At 42.1% G+C, this 20,893-nt stretch overlaps 1 protein-coding gene across 2 annotated transcripts; it reads left to right on the top strand.

Moving 5' to 3' along the window:
* The first annotated feature begins 1,364 nt into the window (after window positions 1-1,364).
* tmx1 (thioredoxin-related transmembrane protein 1) lies at window positions 1,365-20,630 on the top strand. Of its 2 annotated transcripts, XM_072269142.1 has the most exons (9): window positions 1,365-1,543; window positions 1,940-2,055; window positions 11,059-11,104; window positions 13,637-13,765; window positions 16,356-16,401; window positions 17,731-17,832; window positions 18,031-18,100; window positions 18,643-18,845; window positions 19,443-20,630. In XM_072269142.1, exons 1-8 carry the CDS (start codon window positions 1,380-1,382, stop codon window positions 18,819-18,821), a joined length of 852 nt encoding a protein of 283 aa, XP_072125243.1. In that variant the 5' UTR covers window positions 1,365-1,379; the 3' UTR covers window positions 18,822-18,845; window positions 19,443-20,630. The 2 variants fall into 2 exon arrangements, with proteins under 2 accessions (XP_072125243.1, XP_072125251.1); XM_072269150.1 differs by lacking the exon at window positions 13,637-13,765.
* The last annotated feature ends 263 nt before the right edge of the window (window positions 20,631-20,893 follow it).

Genomic DNA, 20,893 nt, shown 5'->3' with positions numbered 1-20,893 from the left:
CCATCTGAACTGATCTGTCTCACTCCTGTACGCCTCGTCACCATCTGAACTGATCTACCTCACTCCTGTACGCCTCGTCACCATCTGAACTGAACGGTCTCGCTCCTGTACGCCTCGTCACCATCTGAACCGATCTGTCTCGCTCCTGTACGCCTCGTCACCATCTGAACCGATCTGTCTCGCTCCTGTACGCCTCGTCACCATCTGAACCGATCTGTCTCGCTCCTGTACGCCTCGTCACCATCTGAACCGATCTGTCTCGCTCCTGTACGCCTCGTCACCATCTGAACCGATCTGTCTCGCTCCTGTACGCCTCGTCACCATCTGAACCGATCTGTCTCGCTCCTGTACGCCTCGTCACCATCTGAACCGATCTGTCTCGCTCCTGTACGCCTCGTCACCATCTGAACCGATCTGTCTCGCTCCTGTACGCCTCGTCACCATCTGAACTGATCTGTCTCACTCCTTCTAGTCCATGCCGAATGCTTACTCTCACCTAGTCCCACCGACCTGCACTCAGCCCATAACCCTCCATTCCTTTCCTGTCCCTATACCTATCCAATTTTACTTTAAATGACAACATCGAACCTGCCTCAACCACTTCAGCTGGAAGATTCAAGATTCAAGATTCAAAAAACTTTATTGTCATTCTAACCGTCCATCAGCTCTGCAGGGCAGAATGAGATAGCGTTTCTCAGGGGCAGTGCAATCATAACATAACAAACGCAACACTAAATAATAAACATAACAAAAAATAGTAAAACACAAAAATAGTAGCTGTGGAAGCTCATTCCACACAGCTACCACTCTCTGAGTAAAGAAGCTCCCCCTCATGTTACCCTTAAACTTTTGCCCTTTAACTCTCAACTCATGTCCTCTTGTTTGAATCTCCCCCGCTCTCAATGGAAAAAGCCTATCCATGTCAACTCTATCTATGCCCTTCATAATTTTAAATACCTCTATCAAGTCCCCCCTCAACCTTCTACGCTCCAAAGAATAAAGACCCAACTTATTCAACCTTTCTCTGTAACTTAGGTGATGAAACCCAGTTCTTCCAGCATTCTGCGTAGGTTCCCTCGATAGTCTATCCAGCCCTGCTCAGTCTGTCCAATCCCCACTGCCCTGATTTCCTCCCTGTCCAATCCCCACTGCCTGATTTCCTCCCTGTCCAATCCCCACTGCCTGATTTCCTTTCTGTCCAATCCCCACTGACTGATTTCCACCTTGTCCAATCCCCACTGCTTATTTCCTTTGTCCAATCCCCACTGCTCTGACCTCCCTCTGTCCAATCACTGACGAGCTTCTCCCTCCCCGCCGTATTTGTATTGAGGGAGTTCGCAATTGCGTCATTGACATGCGCAGCACACGTTTTGAGGAAAATGGCGGTGGTTGGAGTTGGGCCCTTTGGGCGGCCGGTACTCGCGTTTGCGCTGTTGATCTTGTTATGGTTGGTGCCACTTCTACAGGCCGAGAGGAATTTGGTCAAGGTCATTACTGACCATAACTGGAAGGAGATTCTCGAGGGCGAATGGATGGTGGAGTTGTAGGTATCAAGATACTGTTACCCGCGCTGAATGGCCGTGGCGATTCAGGGCAGGCACACGGCCCTGGCCCCGCCTGTAATTTATCACAGGATGTGGGGAAGCAAGGCTGTCGAATCCCGGGAGATATAAACACGAGAATGTTGTATGTCAGGATCGGGGCTAGAACTAGTGACTGGCGGCGCAGAGTCAGTGCAGTTAGAAGGGCAGGTCCGAGGTCGGGCATCTCCTAGAACTGGGAGACTCTTATCACTGCAGCGTTTAGACCTACTTTTGGTAAATTGTAATATTTGAATTGCTCAGTAACATTTCTGAAATAAAACTCGTAAAATACATGCAACAAAAGAATGAGCTAATGATAGCCGTGTGTTTTAATTGGTGCCTTGTTTAATCTCTAGTTATGCCCCCTGGTGTCCTGCCTGTCAACAACTTCAGTCAGAGTGGAGTGAGTTTGCAGCGTGGAGTGATGATCTGGGTGTGAACGTTGCCAAAGTGGATGTAACTGAGCAGCCAGGTATTTTCTTTGATTACTTGCAGTTTTTTTTTTGCTGATGAGGGAAATAAAGTATCTTTATAGTAAAGATTAAATCGTTTGGGAAAGCTGTTTTTCTATTCTTGAGAGCAAAAAAAAAGCTTATAAAGAATAGTATTTGGAAGATGTAGCTGTTGAAGTGTTAGACTGCATTCTATTTGGGGAGTGTAAATGTTTGTTTCTATATGTTGCAAGATTTGGTATATTAGTGTACCTGCTGTGAGTTACTATTCATTGAGTCATAGAAAATACAGTACAGAAACATGTAGTCCATGCTGAACCACTTAAACTATTTACTCCCATTGACCTGTACCAGGACTATAGCCCTCCATACCTCTACCATCCATGTATCTATCCAAACTTAAAATGTTGCAATTGAGCCATTTATCTGGCTGGTCCAGATCGTGCTGCAAGCCATGATTGTCTTTCTCGGTGTCACCTCCAATCTTGGTGTCATCTGCTAATTTGCTGATCCAGTTAGCTGCATTATCACCCTGATCATTGATATGGATGACAAATAACAATGGACCATCTAACACCACTCTGGCTTTCCCACAAAGCTGATGTCTAATTCAATTTACTACCTCATTTTGAACGCCAAGCAAAAGAACCTTCTTGACCAATCCCCTGTGTAGGACCTTGTCGAATGCCTTGCTAAAGTCCATGTAGACAACATCCACTGCCTTGCCTTCATTAACTTTCTTGGTAACTTCCTTGGGAAAATTCCATAAGATTGGTTAAACACGACCTAGCACATGCAAGGCCATGCTGACTATCCATGTTTTATCTAAATACTCATATCTGGTCCCTTAGAATACCTTCCAACAATCTTCCCATTACTGAGATCAGGCTCACTGGCCTATAATTTCCTGCCCCATTGAGCTTGCATGTGCAATCCACAAGCCTGCCTGTCCACGTAGACCCATTATAACTGCTTGTTCCTGTTCCTGCCCCACTGAACTTGTATCTGCATACCTCAACTCAGTTCTATCCCCCTGGTCCAGTCCCTTCCTACCTACATCAGTTACACTTCACATGTTCTTGATCTTTTCAATGTTTTTAAGTTCCCTGGCCCCGATCATCTTATTTTCTATATACTTCCATCCCCCACCAGGAAGGCCTCAAAGCTCTCCATTTCTTTCTGGACTCCAGACCCAACCAGTTGCCCTCCACCACCACCCACCTCTGTCTGGAGGAACTTGTCCTCACTCTTAATAACTTCACATTTGGCTCCTCTCACTTCCTTCAAACAAAAGGTGTAGCCATGGGCATTCGCATGGGTCATAGCTGTGCCTGCCAGTTTGTTGGCTTTGTGGAACAGTCTATGTTCCGAGTGTACAGTGGTATTGCTCCCTAACTTTTCCTACGCTGCATCGATGACTGCTTTGGGGCTGCTTCCTGCAGCATGCGGAGCTTGTTGACTTCATCAATTTTGCTTCCAACTTCAACTCTGCCCTCAAATTTACCTGGTCCATTTCTGCCACCTCCCTCTCCTTTCTTGATCTCTCTGTCTCTCTCTGGAGAAGTGTATCTACTGATGTCTATTATAAACCCACTGATTCCCACAGCTACCTGGACTATACCTCGTCCCACCCTGTTACTTGTAAAAACACCGTCCCCTTCTCTCAATTCCTCTGTCTCTGCCGCATCGGTTTCATTTGAGAACAAAGGAGATGTTCTCCTTCAAAGAAAGGGGCTTCCCTTCTTCCACCATCAAACCTGCCCTCAATCGCATCTCTTCCATTTTGTGCATGTCTGCCCTCATCCACAAGGGATAGAGTTTCTCTTGTCCTCATCTATCACCCCACCAGTCTCCACGTCCAACACATAATTCTCCAGAACTTCCACCATCTCCACTGGGGTCCCATCACCAAGCACGTCTTTCCCTCCCCGCTTTCTGCTTTCCGCAGGGATTGCTCCATATGTGACGCCCTTGTCCTTTCGTCCCTCTCCACTGATTTTCCTCCTGGAACTAATCCTGGCAAGCAGAACAAGTGCTACACCTGCCCCTGTACCTCCTTCCTCACTACCATTCAGGGCCCCAAACAATCTTTCCAGGTGAGGCGACACTTCACCTGTGAGTCTGTAGGGGTCATCTACTGCAGCGGTTCCCAACCACCGGGCTGCAAAGCATGTGCTACCGGGCCGCGAAGAAACGATGTGAGTCAGCTGCACCTTTTCCTCATTCCCTGTCACGCACTGTTGAACTTGAACATAGGGTTGCCAGCTGTCTCGTATTTGCTGGGACATCCCGTATATTGGGCTAAATTGGTTTGTCCGGTATTTCCCCCGCTAAGGTAGAGCATTCCTATGAAACCTTTTGTGCCGAAATGGCGTAAAGCGAAGAAGCAATTACCATTTATTTATATGGGAAAAATTTTTGAGCATTCCCAGACCCAAAAAGTAATCTACCACATCATACCAAATAACACATAAAACCGAAAATAAATAACACTAACATATAGTAAAAGCAGGAACGATATGATAAATACACAGCCTATATAAAGTAGAAATAATGTATGTACAGTCTAGTCGGGAAGTTGAAGGCAAAGGCTGTTTGTGGGGGGAAAAATTGGCATGTGCGCTTATGTGCACACAGGTGCCTGCACAAGGCTTCATGGTCCTGGTAGTCTTTCTGAGGTAAAGTGTCCTGGGGTTTGACTGCTACTTTTGTCCCTTATTTGGGAGTGAGAAAGTTGGCAACCCTAACTGTAAAAGACATGTTGAGGTGAGCTTAACCCTACTCAAACCCCCCCCTCACCCCTGGTCGGCTGGTCTGCGAGAATATTGTCAATATTAAACCGGTGCACCGTACAAAAAAGGTTGGGGACCCCTGATCTACTGTATCCAGTGCTCCAGCATAAATTAGAAACCACTTTGCTGAGCATCTACGCCCTGTCCGCCGGGATCTCTTGGTGGCCACCCACTTCAATTCTACTTCCCATTCCCATTCCGACATGTCTGTCCATGGCCTCCTCTGCTGCCATGATTAAGCCACACTCGGGTTGGAGGAGTAACATCTTGTATTCTGTCTGGGTAGCCTCTACCCTGATGGCAGGAACATTGATTTCTTGAACAGGTAATGCTGCCGCCATCCCTTCCAACCCCCCCCCATCATTCCCTATTCCCATTTTCCTCCCTCTCCTTATTATCTCCCTTTGGTGCTCCCACTTTTCTTTCTTCCATGAACTCCTGTCCTCTCCTATCAGATTTCCCCTTCTCTAGCCCTGTATCTCTTTCACCAATCAACTTACCAGCTCTTTACTCCCATCCACCACCCACCCCCCCACCCTTCCCGGCATCACCTATCACTTTGTGGTTCTTCCTTCCTGCCCCCCCCCCCCGCCATGTTCTTACTCTGACTCCTTAACCTTTTCTATCCCAGTTTTGATTAAGGGTCTCGGCCCAAAACGTCGACTGTACTTTTTCCATAGATGCTGCCTGGCCTTCTGAATTCCTCCAGCATTTTGTGTGTGTTGCTTGGATTTCCAGCTTTTGCAGATTTTCCCTGCTTCGTTTTTAGAGCCTTTCTTAAACAGCAGAATGACATTAGCTATCCTTCAATCCTCTGGTACCTCACCTGTCGCTAAGGATGATTTAAATATCTCTGCTAGGGCCCCTGCAATTTCTGCACTTGCCTCCTGCAGGATCCAAGGGAACACCTTGTCAGGCCCTAATGATTTAATTCACCCTTAAGACTGCAAGCACCTCCTTCTCTGTAATCTGCATAGGGTCCATTACTTTGTTGCTGCTTTGCCTCACTTCTATAGACTCTGTGTCTGTTTCTCGAGTAAATACTGATTTAAAAAATCCGTTTCAGATCTCCTCCGTCTATTTTGACACCATGCATACATTACCATTCTGATCTTCCAGAGGACCAAAGTTCCCTAAACCTATTATCTTTACCATTTATTCTGACAGGCACATACAGGCTTTGTACTTTCAAAATCTCAGTTTTGATGCCTTCCACATAGCAAGTACACCTTTGTCAGAAAGCAGCCTCTCCCAGTCCACGCTTGCCAGATTCTTTCTGATACCATGAAAGTTGGCTTTTCTCCAATTTAGACTCTCAGCCTGCAGACCAGAGCTATCTTTTTGCATATTTACTTTGAAACTAATAACTTCATGTTCATTGGATGCAGAGTGTTCCCCAACACAAACTTCTGTCGTCTGCCCTGCCAAATTCCCAATAGCAGATCAAGTATTGGATGCTCTCATTGGGACTTCTGTGTACTGATTAAGAGAACTTTCCTCAACACACTGACAAACTCTATCTTACAGTAAAACTGTTTTACAGTATGGAAATCCCAGTCAATATGTGGAAAGCTTCTGCTTGGTACTGCGAAAGCACTGCCGAACGGCTGTTATAATGCGCAGTCGGTGTGAACGACGTGGGAGTTAAATTGTAAAATAAGCTTTTTTGACTAGTTAAAATCACCTACTATATCAACCTTGCACTTTTTGCAATACTTCGCAACCTCTTTACAGATTTGTTTTTCTAAATCCCTCGGACTGTTGGGTGGTCTGTAATATAACCATTAATGTGGTCATACCTTTCTTATTCCTCAATTCCAGCCATAAAGCCTCACTAGACCAGTTTTCCAGTCTGTCCTGAGTGTTGCCGTGACATCTCCCCTGACTAGTAGTGCCACCCTTTCGCCTTTAATCTCTCCCGCTCTGTCTAAAGCAATGGAATCCCTGTTTGTCTTGCAACCACTTGTTCTTCTCAAGGTATTGAGTCTTCTACTTTAAAGTGTGCAGCAGATTTGGACATAATGCTGCAATTATAGTTGAACCAACATTTTATGGATTGATTTTCTTATTTTTTCCAGCTCTACATCTATTAATAAAGCCCTTCTCAATTGTCCTACCTCATCACTGATTGCGTACAGACAGCCACATCTCCACTTCTTCCACTTCAGATGTATCCCTTGTTTTTCCAACTACTATATTATCACTTTGCATTTCACTACATTAAACTTCATCTACTCCTTATCTGCTGTTTTATTGAAGTCATCATCCTTAATGTTCCGTGCTACCAGCCTATTTTGAAATTGTGTACCTTCTATGCAGAAAAAAAATGAAGAAAATTTGTAATTCGTGAACCCTTGATGAAGAGCCTTGATAAATGCATGTCACTTTTTTTCTTTGTCCAGTTCACTCAAACCAATCTTCTGTCAAAGCCAATTCCATAATATTGTTGTCAATGACCTTTATTTATTCTGGAGGTTTCAGTTTTGATGGCAGATTCATCAAGCATAATTTGGCCTGGGAGCAAAAAACAAGCAGTTTGTAGGATGGGGGAAGAGGCAGAGCGAGCCTCTTGTTGGATTTGGAGTAGACGAGAGGAGGGAAGCTGGAAGCCAGAAGCAGATGGGCAGTGATTTGGCCACCACTGCCGGCCCACCAACTGGAGAGTGTCGTGGTTAAGGGTCGAAACACTCGGTGAAGGTTGGGAACCACCTGATGACATCTGCTCCTGGCTGAAGGCTACGGTTACCTTATAAGGTAACTGGAGAATGCACCCTAACAGGTGTATGTAACAAGACAAAGTCCATGTGCACGGCACCAACTGCGTCATCATTGTGTGCTTTCCCTGTGATGTATGGTTTTCCTTGTGCTATGAGAAGAACCGGGAGCACCTTAAAAATAACGCAAACAACAACAGGAATTCTGCAGATGCTGGAAATTCAAGCAACACACATAAAAGTTGCTGGTGAACGCAGCGGGCCAGGCAGCATCTCGAGGAAGAGGTGCAGTTGACGTTTCAGGCCGAGACCCTTCGTCAGGACTAACTGAAGGAAGAGTGAGTAAGGGATTTGAAAGTTGGAGGGGGAGATACAAAATGATAGGAGAAGACAGGAGGGGGAGAGATGGAGCCAAGAGCTGGACAGGTGATAGGCAAAAGGGATACGAGTGGATCATGGGACAGGAGGTCCGGGAAGAAAGACAAGGGTCAGGGGGGGACCCAGAGGATGGGCAAGGGGTATATTCAGAGGGAGAAAAAGGAGAGTGAGAGTAAGAATGTGTGTATAAAAATAAGTAACAGATGGGGTACGAGGGGTGGGTGGGGCATTAGCGGAAGTTAGAGAAGTCGATGTTCATGCCATCAGGATGGAGGCTACCCAGACGGAATATAAGGTGTTGTTCCTTTAACCTGAGTGTGGCTTCACCTTTACAGTAGAGGAGGCCGTGGATAGACATGTCAGAATGGGAATGGGACGTGGAATTAAAATGTGTGGCCACTGGGAGATCCTGCTTTCTCTGGCGGACAGAGCGTAGGTGTTTGGCAAAACAGTCTCCCAGTCTGTGTCGGGTCTTGCCAATATATAAAAGGCCACATCGGGAGCACCGGACGCAGTATATCACCCCAGCCGACTCACAGGTGAAGTGTTGCCTCACCTGGGAGGACTGTTTGGGGCCCTGAGTGGTGGTAAGGGAGGAAGTGTAAGGGCATGTGTAGCACTTGTTCCGCTTACACGGATAAGTGCCAGGAGGGAGATCAGTGGGGAGGGATGGGTGGGACGAATAGACAAGGGAGTAGCGTAGGGAGCGATCCCTGCGGAATGCAGAGAGAGGGGGAGAGGGAAAGATGTGCTTAGTGGTGGGATCCCATCGGAGGTGGCGGAAGTTACGGAGAATAATATGTTGGACCCGGAGGCTGGTGGGGTGGTAGGTGAGGACCAGGGGAACCCTATTCCTAGTGGGGTGGCGGGAGGATGGAGTGAGAGCAGATGTACGTGAAATGGGGGAGATGCGTTTAAGAGCATAGTGGAGGAAGGGAAGCCCCTTTCTTTAAAAAAGGAAGACATCTCCCTCGTCCTAGAATGAAAAGCCTCATCCTGAGAGCAGATGCGGCGGAGATGGAAGAATTGCGAGAAGGGGATGGCGTTTTTGCAAGAGACAGGGTGAGAAGAGGTATAGTCCAGATAGCTGTGAGAGTCAGTATGCTTATAGTAGACATCAGTGGATAAACTGTCTCCAGAGACAGAGACAGAAAGATCTAGAAAGGGGAGGGAGGTGTCGGAAATGGACCAGGCAAACTTGAGGGCAGGGTGAAAGTTGGAGGCAAAGTTACTAAAGTCAACGAGCTCTGCATGCGTGCAGGAAGCAGCGCCAATGCAGTCGTCGATGTAGCGAAGGAAAAGTGGGGGACAGATACCAGAATAGGCACGGAACATAGATTGTTCCACAAAGCCAACAAAAAGGCAGGCATAGCTAGGACCCATACGGGTGCCCATAGCTACACCTTTAGTTTGGAGGAAGTGGGAGGAGCCAAAGGACAAATTATTAAGAGTAAGGACTAATTCCGCTAGACGGAGCAGAGTGGTGGTAGAGGGGAACTGATTAGGTCTGGAATCCAAAAAGAAGCGTAGAGCTTTGAGACCTTCCTGATATAGGGACTGGACATCCATGGTGAAAATAAAGCGGTGGGGGCCAGGGAACTGAAAATCATCGAAAAGTTTAAGAGTGTGAGAAGTGTCACGAACATAGGTCGGAAGGGATTGAACAAGGGGGGATAAAACCGTGTTGAGGTATGCAGAAACGAGTTCGGTGGGGCAGGAGCAAGCTGAGTCAATAGGTCGGCCAGGACAGGCAGGTTTGTGGATCTTGGGTAGGAGATAGAAACGGGAAGTGCGAGCCTCCGGGTCCAACATATTATTCTCTGTAACTTTCGCCACCTCCAACGGGATCCCACCACTAAGCACATCTTTCCCTCTCCCCCTCTTTCTGCATTCCGCAGGGATCGCTCCCTACGCGACTCCCTTGTCCATTCGTCCCCCCCATCCCTCCCCACTGATCTCCCTCCTGGCACTTATCCGTGTAAGCGGAACAAGTGCTACACATGCCCTTACACTTCCTCCTTACCACCATTCAGGGCCCCAAACAGTCCTTCCAGGTGAGGCAACACTTCACCTGTGAGTCGGCTGGAGTGATATACTGCGTCCGGTGCTCCCGATGTGGCCTTTTATATATTGGCGAGACCCGACGCAGACTGGGAGACCGCTTTGCCGAACACCTACGCTCTGTCCGCCAGAGAAAGCAGGATCTCCCAGTGGCCACACATTTTAATTCCACATCCCATTCCCATTCTGACATGTCTATCCACGGCCTCCTCTACTGTAAAGGTGAAGCCACACTCAGGTTGAAGGAACAACACCTTATATTCCGTCTGGGTAGCCTCCAACCTGATGGCATGAACATCGACTTCTCTAACTTCCCCTAATGCCCCACCTCCCCCTCGTACCCCATCTGTTACTTATTTTTATACACACATTCTTTCTCTTACTCTCCTTTTTCTCCCTCTGTCCCTCTGAATATACCTCTTGCCCATCCTCTGGGTCCCCCCCCCCCCCGTCTTTCTTCCCGGACCTCCTGTCCCATGACCCTCTCGTATCCCTTTTGCCTATCACCTGTCCAGCTCTTGGCTCCATCCCTCCCCCTCCTGTCTTCTCCTATCATTTTGTATCTCCCCCTCCAACTTTCAAATCCCTTACTCACTCTTCCTTCAGTTAGTCCTGAAGAAGGGTCTCGGCCTGAAACGTCGACTGTACCTCTTCCCAGAGATGCTGCCTGGCCTGCTGTGTTCACCAGCAACTTTTATGTGTGCACCTTAAAAATAAGTGGTTTTGTAGGTTAATTGGCCATTGTAAAATTGCTCCCAGTGTGGAAGTAGGTTCCGGGCAGAGTTATAGGACTGAGCTAAATTTTTCAACAACGGATGAATGTAACTGGTGGACTGGAGGGTGTGTTTTTGTGTTGACTGTCTCAATGGCTTAAGTTTGAGAGGGAATCTATGACTTCCTCTTTGGGGGAGGGGTGGGAGAACTATTAGCATTGACAACTCGTGGAAAGTGTGTGTTAAAAGCTGGCAATACTATTTCTATAGATGGTGTTTAGTGTATTCCCAAAAATCAAACTGCATAATTTTGATTTTTCAATGATTTGCATTTTTGTTGTGACAAGTATCCTTTTTAAAAACAGGTCTGAGTGGTCGCTTCATTATTACAGCTCTTCCCACAATATACCAGTAAGTACATTTTAAGGTTTTCTTATTTGCTTGTGGCATTTTTAAACATTTTTCCATGTAATTTTTATGTATTTTGATATATTGAATCTACAGTTAGAAAATCTGGAAGTATTTCTTCCCATTCTTGTATAGCACTTAAATGCCTTCAGCAGTAATTTCTTCCTTCCTGTTCAAAATTGTGTCCAAATGAGTCAACTGCCTCAGCCACTGTATATTCATGAAGAGATGACTATGCTTTTGGATACAATATCAAATCAGTTGAAATTAATAGTGTTTATGCAGGACTGTGGTGTCTTATTCTAATATTGGTATCCTGTTCTTTTTCATGTAATATGTGTCTAGTAATTTAACAATACTAGGACTTGGATAGCAATTACATCATAATACTTGTGCCATTCAGATATTTTAACTTGGTTTTTAAACTGATAGTTTGCTAATTCACAATGAGGTAATAAAGTTAGGTTAGAATGTATATTCTGTGCAGACATTGTGCAGTCCAATGTTGTTTATTTTTGTAAGGCTCAGTTAATCCTACGTAAAAGGAAAAAGTCAGGCATGGGGAACATGTAAGCTGAACACTGAATTTGGGGTCATCTTGAGGTATACCAGTCCCAAGCCCGGCTGTGAAAGGAGGAGAGTTGGACATAAGGCTAGTAACCCCACCCTGTTTTTAAAAAAAAACGATGACAACAACCCGGAGTTGCAGAAAAGCCAACAGCAGCTCCAAAGAGTTGTATAGAGAGAGAGGGAGAAGTAGAACTGGTGTGGATATAAATAAGTATTGCAAAAAGAGACCATAAGAAGAAAAAACAGTGAGGTAGTGTACATGTGTTCATTGTCTATTCAGAAATCTGATGGTGGAGGGGAAGAAGCTGCTTCTGAAATGTTGAGTGTGTCTTCAGCTCCTGTGCCACCTCCTTGATGGTAGCAATGAGAAAAGGGTATGACCTGCGTGATGGAGAGTCCTTAATGATGGATACTGCCTTTTAGAGGCAATGTCTCTTGGAAGTGTCCTCTGATGGGGAGACTAGCAGATGAAGCTGACTGAGTTTGCAACTCTTAGCAGCGTATTCCGATCTCCTACAGCAGCCCCTCCATACCAGGCAGTGATGCAACCAGTTAGAATGCTCTCTGCGGTACACCTGAAGAAATCTGAGTGACTTTGACATACCAATTCTCCTCAGACTCCTAATGAAATGTAGCCGCTGTTGTGGCGCCTTTGTAATTGGGTCAGTATGTTGGGCCCAGGGTAGATCCTCAGAGTTGACACCCAGAAACTTGAAACTGCTCGCCCTTTCCACTGCTGATCCCTCGATGAGGACTGATGTGTGTTCTTTCGACTTCCCCTTCCTGAAGTCCACGATCAATTCCTTGGTCTTACTGACTTTTGGTACAAGGTTGTTGCTGTGACACTACTCAATCAGCTAATCTATATCACTCTTATATGCTTCCTCATCACTATTTGAAATTCTGCCAGCAATAGTTGTGTTGTCAGCAAATTTATAAGTGCGGTTTGAGCTATCCCTAGCCACCCGGTTGTAGTTATAGAGATAGTAGAGCACACATCTGGAGGTGCGCCTTTGTTGATCGTCAGCACGGAGAGGATGTTATTTCCGACCCACACTGACTGTGGTCTCCTGGTGAGGAAGTCAAGGATTCAGTTGCAGAGCAAGATACAAGGGCCCAGGATTTAGAGCCTGTTGATTAGTACTGAGGGTATGATGGTGTTGAACACTGCTGTAATCAGTAAACAGCAGCCTTGTGTAGTTGTTGCTATTGTCCAGGTGATCCAAGGCCGAGTGGAGAGCCAGTGAGATTGCATCTGCTGTAAACCTATTGTGACAATCGGCAAATTGCAGATTATTATTCAACTGGACTGAATTGTCTCAGGTGATTCCTGGAGTTTTTGAAAGGTGCAAAGGTACTTGATGGCCTGATTATGTAAAAAAAAAAGAGAGGGAAACATTATTAAAGCAATTGATTCCAGTAGTTGTCAACTTGAGTCAGTTAAGTTGTGATTTAAATTTGTGGTCAGAAGAACTTAATAACTTATTCCAAACAAGTGTTAATCTGCAGTAAACAAAATGAAAATGATGAAAACTCATTTATTTTTCTCACTTTGAGATTATTTTATAATTTAAGGCAACAGTGTCTTTACAGGATCTTCTGTAAGTTTCCTTAGATAACTAGATGCTGCTATGATCTGAATCATTAGTCATTTTAACCATTTTTCATAAAAAAAATTTAGCCTGGTTGCTGTATCATTATAACTCCAGATATTTTTCATATTACATGTGTGCCCAGCTTTAATCAATTATTTCATTCTTTCTTTCTTCTAAATCTGTACATTGATAAGCAAGCTAAAGTGCAATTTATTTTACCTCTCTTGCTTTTTGCATAATATACATTATGTTTTGAAGACAAGTAAAACATTGGAAGCTTCTATGTTGCCACTTATTTAAGTGATATTTCTAATTTGTAATTGTGAAAGCATGAAAATCACTTGTGGTATTGAATCTTTTTTTCCCCCAGTTGTAAGGATGGAGAATTTAGAAAGTATCAAGGGCCTAGAATGAAGAATGATTTCATTGACTTCATAGATGGAAAGAAGTGGGAAGCCATAGAACCAATGTACTCTTGGTTACAGCCTTCCTCCTTTTTGTAAGTTTATGAACAATTCCAGCACATTTGTTTTTTTAACAGTAGTTAAACATAGAAACATAGAAAACCTACAGCACAATACAGGTCCTTTGGCCCACAATGCTGTGCCAAACATGTGCTTACTTTAGAAATTATCTAGGGTTACCCATAGCCCTCTATTTTTCTAAGCTCCATTTGCCTATCCGGGAGCCTCTTAAAAGACCCTATCATATCTGCCTCCTCCAACATCACTGGCAGCCCATTCCACACACTCACCACTCTGCGTTTTTTTAAAAAAAAAACACTTGCCCCTGACATTTCCTTTGTACCTACTTCCAAGCACCTTAAAACTGTGCCCTCTCATGTTAGCTATTTTAGCCCTGGGAAAAAGCCTCTGACTGTCCACACGATCAATGCCTCTCATCATCTTATACCCCTCTGTCAGGTCGCCTCTCATCCTCCGCCGCTCCAAGGAGAAAAGGCTGAGTTCACTTAACCTATTCTCATAAGGCATGCTCCCAATCCAGGCAACATCCTTTAAAGTCTCCTCTGCACCCTTTCTATAGCTTCCACATCCTTCCTGTAGTGAGGTGACCAGAACTGTGCGCAGTACTACATGTGGGGTCTGACCAAGGTCCTATATAGCTGTAATGTTACCTCTCGGCTCTTGAACTCAATCCCGTGGTTGATGAAGGCCAGTGCACCGTATGCCGCCTTAACCATAGAGTCAACCTGTGCGGTAGCTTTGAGTGTCCTATGGACTCGGACCCCAAGATCCCTCTGATCCTTCATGCTGTCAAGAGTCTTACCATTAATACTATATTCTGCCATCATATTTGACCTACCAAAATAAACCACCTCACACTTACACGAGGAAATCTGCAGATGCTGGAAATTCAAGCAACACACATCAAAGTTGCTGGTGAACGCAGCAGGACAGGCAGCATCTCTAGGAAGAGGTACAGTCAGGACAAAGGGTCTCGGCCCGAAACGTCGACTGTACCTCTTCCTAGAGATGCTGCCTGGCCTGCTGTGTTCACCAGCAACTTTGATGTGTGTCATCTCACACTTATCTGGGTTGAGCTCCATCTGCCACTTCTCAGCCCAGTTTTGCATCCTATCAATGTCCTGCTGTAACCTCTGACAGCCCTCCATACTATCCACAACACCCCCAACCTTTGTTTCATCAACAAATTTACTAACCTATCCCTCCACTTCTTCATCCAGGTCATTTATAAAAATCACAAAGAGTAGGGGTCCCAGAACAGATCCCTGAGGCACAACACTGGTCACGGATCTCCATGCGGAATATGACCCATCTACAACCACTCTTTGCCTTCTGTGGGCAAGCCAATTCTGGATCCACAAAGCAATGCCCCCTTGGATCCCATGTCTCCTTACTTTCTCAGAAAGCTTTGCATAGGTACCTTTTCAAATGCCTTGCTGAAATCCATATACACTACATGTACTGCTCTACCTTCATCAATGTGTTTAGTCACATTCTCAAAAAAATTCAATCAGTCTCATAAGGCACCCATCAACTTAACAACCATTGAAGTAACTCATTGCTCTATGATTTCCTGAGCTATCTCTACCCCCTTTCTTGAATAAGGTGTATATTTTTTCTTAAATGTGTTATTTAAAGTAGTTTTTGGTTTTTGTTCATTAATTTGGTTATGAAATTGGAATTAGGTTACTTGTTTGAGGAATTTAAATGATGAGGAATGTAGACTCCATTGATGGTTCTTAAGACTAATTGTTAATTTATAGATAAAATTTGAAGTATTTAAAATCTCCTGGAAGCATCCTTACATCACCTTAAAGTTAATAATATTTAAGGTGTAAAAGGCAGAAATTATTAAAAATGAATTTGTGAAAACCTGTCTGATTTTCCCCTTTCATTTTGATTAACTAATTTTGTGGTACGCTGTGAAAGTTCATAGTCAAGCTCATTTCTGAAATAAGTTTGTTAAAATGCTTGAAAGTGCTTATCAAAGAAACTGACTTGTCAGGGTATGAAACAATGCCATAGAAATTTAAAGTAAAATGAGAAGTATTAGTGTATTGATTTTCATTTTGTTACCCATTTCCAAGTAAGTGGTTGGTAGTGTATGGAATATTGTTGAAAATCCCTTTCTGTATAGAAGGAATGGACACGGTATTCACTGTTCTCAGTAAACTTAACAAGAACACCAAGGATAGAATTGCTGCAAAGTAACATGGAGAAATTGTTTTCAGTCCAATATAGTGAACAACTTTTGCAAAATTAGAACACAATCCCAAATGTTGGTTGTGTTTTCTAATTGCCAGGATGTGGCATAACAATAGCACTCATCTTTGGACTTAAAATTCACCTTGGTTTGTGGGTTCTCTGAAATTATTTCATACTTTCATTCATCTAAGCATGCATTTGTTAGTTTATGAAAGTTGATAAGAATTGCCTTCTTACAGAATCTGTTCCATTTGAAAGTTGACTTCAGTTGAAGTGATCAAATAATGTTAGTTGGAATTATGAAGTACAGATGTGTTTAAGTATACATCATGAATTATTTGCTGACACTTTTAATCCTTATTGAATATTACTGATGACCCTGTTGTAATATTGTTGCAGGATGAGTGGCATGTCGGCACTATTTCAGCTCTCCATGTGGATTCGTGTGAGTTACTATCTGATGCTAGTTGAGTTGTCACTGTAATTCTTGCATCTTGCTTCTTTAAAAGACATTTAATATTTAGGCAATTTTAGTGTATATAATCAGGGGTCAAATTGATGTTGATATTGGGGGCTTAATTTTTTTTATTCTAGCTTAATATCAGCTCAGTTTAATTTATAATTTGAACTGCCATTACACTGTAATACTGGATGAAGTAAGGGTTATTGTTCCTATCTTTAATTCTTTTTGCATTTGTTGAAGCTTTAATTACATAAATGGGGGAAAATGGAACTGCAGGTAGCCTAGTACAGGTAACTAGACAAAAATGAAGCTGCAGATAATGAGGGTGTTTGTTCACTTCCCAGCTTCAGATACTTCAAACTTGAGGGACCAGTAGGGCTACATGATGGGTGATTTTGCAAGTTGTATATATGTTTTTATTTCTACTATGTTACCTGTGAATAGATTATGGCAATTTTATATCATATATGCTTGTATTATATTAGTCATCTAGGTAAATAGCAAGATTTCATTGATCTTTCTCATTTTTGCATCTGCATATTATCTTCTAGGCTTTTTAATTTTGTTTCATTATCCATAGTTCATGGCCTCTCATCAATGGAAATTCAGGATATTTTCTAAGTGCATGACTTTGTATTTCCATAAATTTCAAGTTGTTATGCGGTTCAACCCTTTTCAGTCCATCCATATCCCTATAACATTTCTCTCATTGGCACAACTTTGTGTATTGCTTGAGCATATTGTTTAAAAATCCAAATCATAATTGAAAAATTTAGGACTCGTATACTTCTCTGGGGAATATAAAGCAATTATAGTTATCTGTGCCTTAATGTTCACTTGCTCTCCTGTAATTAGGCTATGACTCTTTCTGTCTCAGTGTACTAAATTGCTGCTTTGCATTCTACTTATTAACCAACCCTTATAAAATAGGTGGAAAGAGACTGATTGGATAGAAAGGGTAAATGTGTGTAGTTTGGGGGGATTTTTGAACTGCATTTAGAAAAGTTGTGCATTGCTTTTGAGAATCTCAGTGTTCTTTTAGGCTGGTTGCTTGGTGATACCCAAAAATTACAATAGTTTGCATGTGAAATTGCCTGATGCCTCTAATGAGGCATCTGACTTCAGCAGCACAAAATGTGATTAAAACTATATGGCTTTTGGAGTACTGCTGTTGTGTCCCAAGATTAATGCTCCTTGTTCTAAGCCATGTTTTTCTTTTCATATTTCCAGACATTGACTTTTTCCAGTGACTGATCTCATTATCTTAATGTGGCTATATTTTAAAATGCATTTAAAATGTTTATTTTTCAGCACTGTCATAATTACTTCACAGAAGATATTGGCATACCTGTTTGGGGATCATATACCATTTTTGCTTTGGTGACTCTGTTTTCTGGCCTTGTGCTTGGATTGGTAAGATATCTAAAGATGGCTTTCGTAGGTTAATTTATGATGTAGAATGGTTTCAACTCAGATCTATTTTGACTGAAAATATGCAAGTGCATTTATTATAAATAAAACTAAACAACATGGTTCAAAAATTCAAGTTCACCATAAAAAAAAATTCTTTGAGTTTATTAAATTTATTTCAAATATCTGCATTTTTTTTAGATTCTGGTCTTTGTGGCAGACTGTGTTTTACCATCCCGGAAATATAGACATCAACCTCATAGTTCTCAAAGTGAGTCCAATTTTCTTCTAATAGTGTTTGCAGTACCTATGAATTTCAAGTACAGGGTTTTTGAAAATACACTTAAGAAAAGGAGCAGAAGCTAGTTTCAAAAAATGATTCTTTCAGTTCCAGTAGATAGTGGGTTCATTATATAATATTTGAGGTCCCTTATTGTTAACAAATAATTTAAACTGCTTAGACTAACATGTTCGTCCTAGTAGCTTAAGATACTATGGTCTCTCCACTTTCAGTTGTGTGAACTATTTTTTCCCCTTTTAGTATTTTGCTCTCCTATCCTTGCATCACCCCATATTCTTGTGCACTCCTGACCTCAGCATTCTCTGAAGATCATTATTGCTACTTCCTTTCGAGTAGTAACACTGACTTATACTATCCTTTGCAGACATTTTAATTAACGTATCTATTGATCATTAACTCATTCTCATCCTTAATGTTATATTTAACAATGGACTAAGTAAATAGTTTACGGATTTTTTTTAATTATATGAAGATTGAGTGACTTTTTTTTTGTTTCAATGAAAAAATGTCAGGAACCAAGCCAAAGGATGGACAGTTCCAGGATGAAGATGAGGAAGATCTGTGTTCTGAAGCAAAGAAGGGCAGTTGTAAAAGAATTGAGACAGCTATGGTGAAAGGAGATGGGGATCATTTACAGGATACTGTGAGAAAACGTACATTGGAATACAGTAGCAGAACTGATGATTCCTGATTCTGGGGCAAATTGAAGTAAAAGGTGACTAAAGCTATTGTCCTTCCATAAGGCTTTGAACTGTTAGGTAGTGAACTTTTGGAAAAAGACTGCGGTGAAGTGCAAGGTCACCTGCCGCAGATAGCAGTATTGTATTAAATTTACTTTTGTTCTTGTGGGCTTTGTTGCAAAGTTACAAGGCTTTAATATTGAGCCTTGCATGTTCCTTTACATCTTTCAAACTTTCAATTATATGATTAAAATGTCCTGTGTACTATTTTGATGGAAGACTTGAAATGTCACATTTATTAAATGAATGCTGTGGCAATATCTATGATCAAGTTCTGAAAATTCCAACCTTTCAAACTAAATGTAAAACATTAGCTTGGAAATGGTACACGTGCATATAGCAGCTAACTTACTGCAGTACACTTGAAAGCCATAGTGTATGTGTTTAGTCACCCATCTGGATTGCTCTATTTTCATTAGAAAGTCAGTACTTTCAAATTAGGTATTTCTCAACACATTTTAAAAATTTAGCTCATCAGCCACTAATTGGATTCAAAATTCTTTAAGATTGCAGTTAAAATGGATAACAATGTTTCCAGTTATTTTGCATTTATTTTAATTTTATTTTCGTAGGTTTCTTGTTCCTGCTCATCCTGTCTTTGCCTGCATCAAAATTTTGATCTCGCGAACTTGCTTAAGCATAGCATGTTTGGGTGTCATTTCAACCAAAGCATCTGTTTACAAGGATTTAAGCATCTAAAAGTAATAACAAAACTAGCTGATCTAATCACGATAAACAAGAGATTCTGCAGATTCTGGAAATTTTGAGCAACACACAGAATGCTGGAGGAACTCGGCAAGTCAGGCAACACCTGTGGTGGGGAATAAACAGTTGACGTTTTGCGCCAAGACCTTCACCAGTCCTGTTGATTAGTGTTACCTCGACTGTATTCTGAGTCAGTTCTGATTAATAGTCACAAGTTGGGAGACCGAAGCTTATGTACTGAATACTTTATTGAGAGTGTAGCAGGAGAACTGCTTTAAACCATTGTGTCATTTAATCAGAAGGAAATGAATGTTTGAAGACCAAATGCTTCAGGTGCTAATGCTTCATGTTAAAAAAGTACCTCAACTACATCTAGCTTCTCATTTGGATATTTATTAGTTTTAAAACTGTTGCAATTTTTGGCTGATGTACATTTTCACTTAATGGTGAGGATTTATTTTGTAATGAGGGAAATGAATTTATAATGTTCATTTGTGTATAAAAATGTTTTCAATGTTAACATTATCATTCTTGAAATATCTGAATTTGCTTTCAAGTGTTATATTTGAATTGGGTTTTGTGAGGCATTCAACGGTACCATTAAAAACTTGGCATGTTGGTGTGAGTTATTACTTTGTAGACCAGGTTTTTGATGCATAAAAAACACTTCCAGTTGTTTGAACTATGCATATTTGCATGAATGTGTGTAATTTCGCACTGACATTATATGGTTGTATATTGCCTTATCCATTTATATTTAACTGCCAAAAATAGGTACAAGACTTTTTTTTTGGATATGTTGGAATAACAGATTCTAATGTCTATTAAGTTTGAAAATTATCCAGACTTACTGGGCTTCAAGTGAACTGCTGTTTTAAAAAGGGAATTTGAAGTAAAAATCTGTAAATAGTTTCAGTTCCTTCCTGTAAAATTGTACATTTTCTTTTGAAGATGCTTAACAGTAAAGATAATGTTAGATTGACTTTTACCAACTGTATTATGCTGAGATAAGCTGTTCTTTTTGTCAATAATTTATATAAAGCCACTTTCAATAATTTGCTTTGTTCTTATTTCAAATCTTCGGGGAAAAATATAAACATTAAATTGATCTTGTATTTAATTGCTGTGGGCAAGTTATAGTATGTTTTTGGCCTGGATAATCTATGGGCACAAAACTTGTAATCCAATTTAAATGATAAGCTATGATGTACTTAAGGCCTTTTGATAAGGTATAAAAATGATGGAGCCATGCAGTTATGGAGTTCAGAGATGCTCTTTATTTTGTCTAGCAAGCAGCATTCCTTTTTAAAGAAAGATG

Source organism: Mobula birostris, chromosome 1 (genome assembly GCF_030028105.1).
Source record: "Mobula birostris isolate sMobBir1 chromosome 1, sMobBir1.hap1, whole genome shotgun sequence".
Classification (NCBI taxonomy): Eukaryota; Metazoa; Chordata; class Chondrichthyes; order Myliobatiformes; family Myliobatidae; genus Mobula; species Mobula birostris.
The sequence above is the reverse complement of the archived record's forward strand: the minus strand, read 5'-3'. Positions and strand labels throughout refer to the sequence as shown.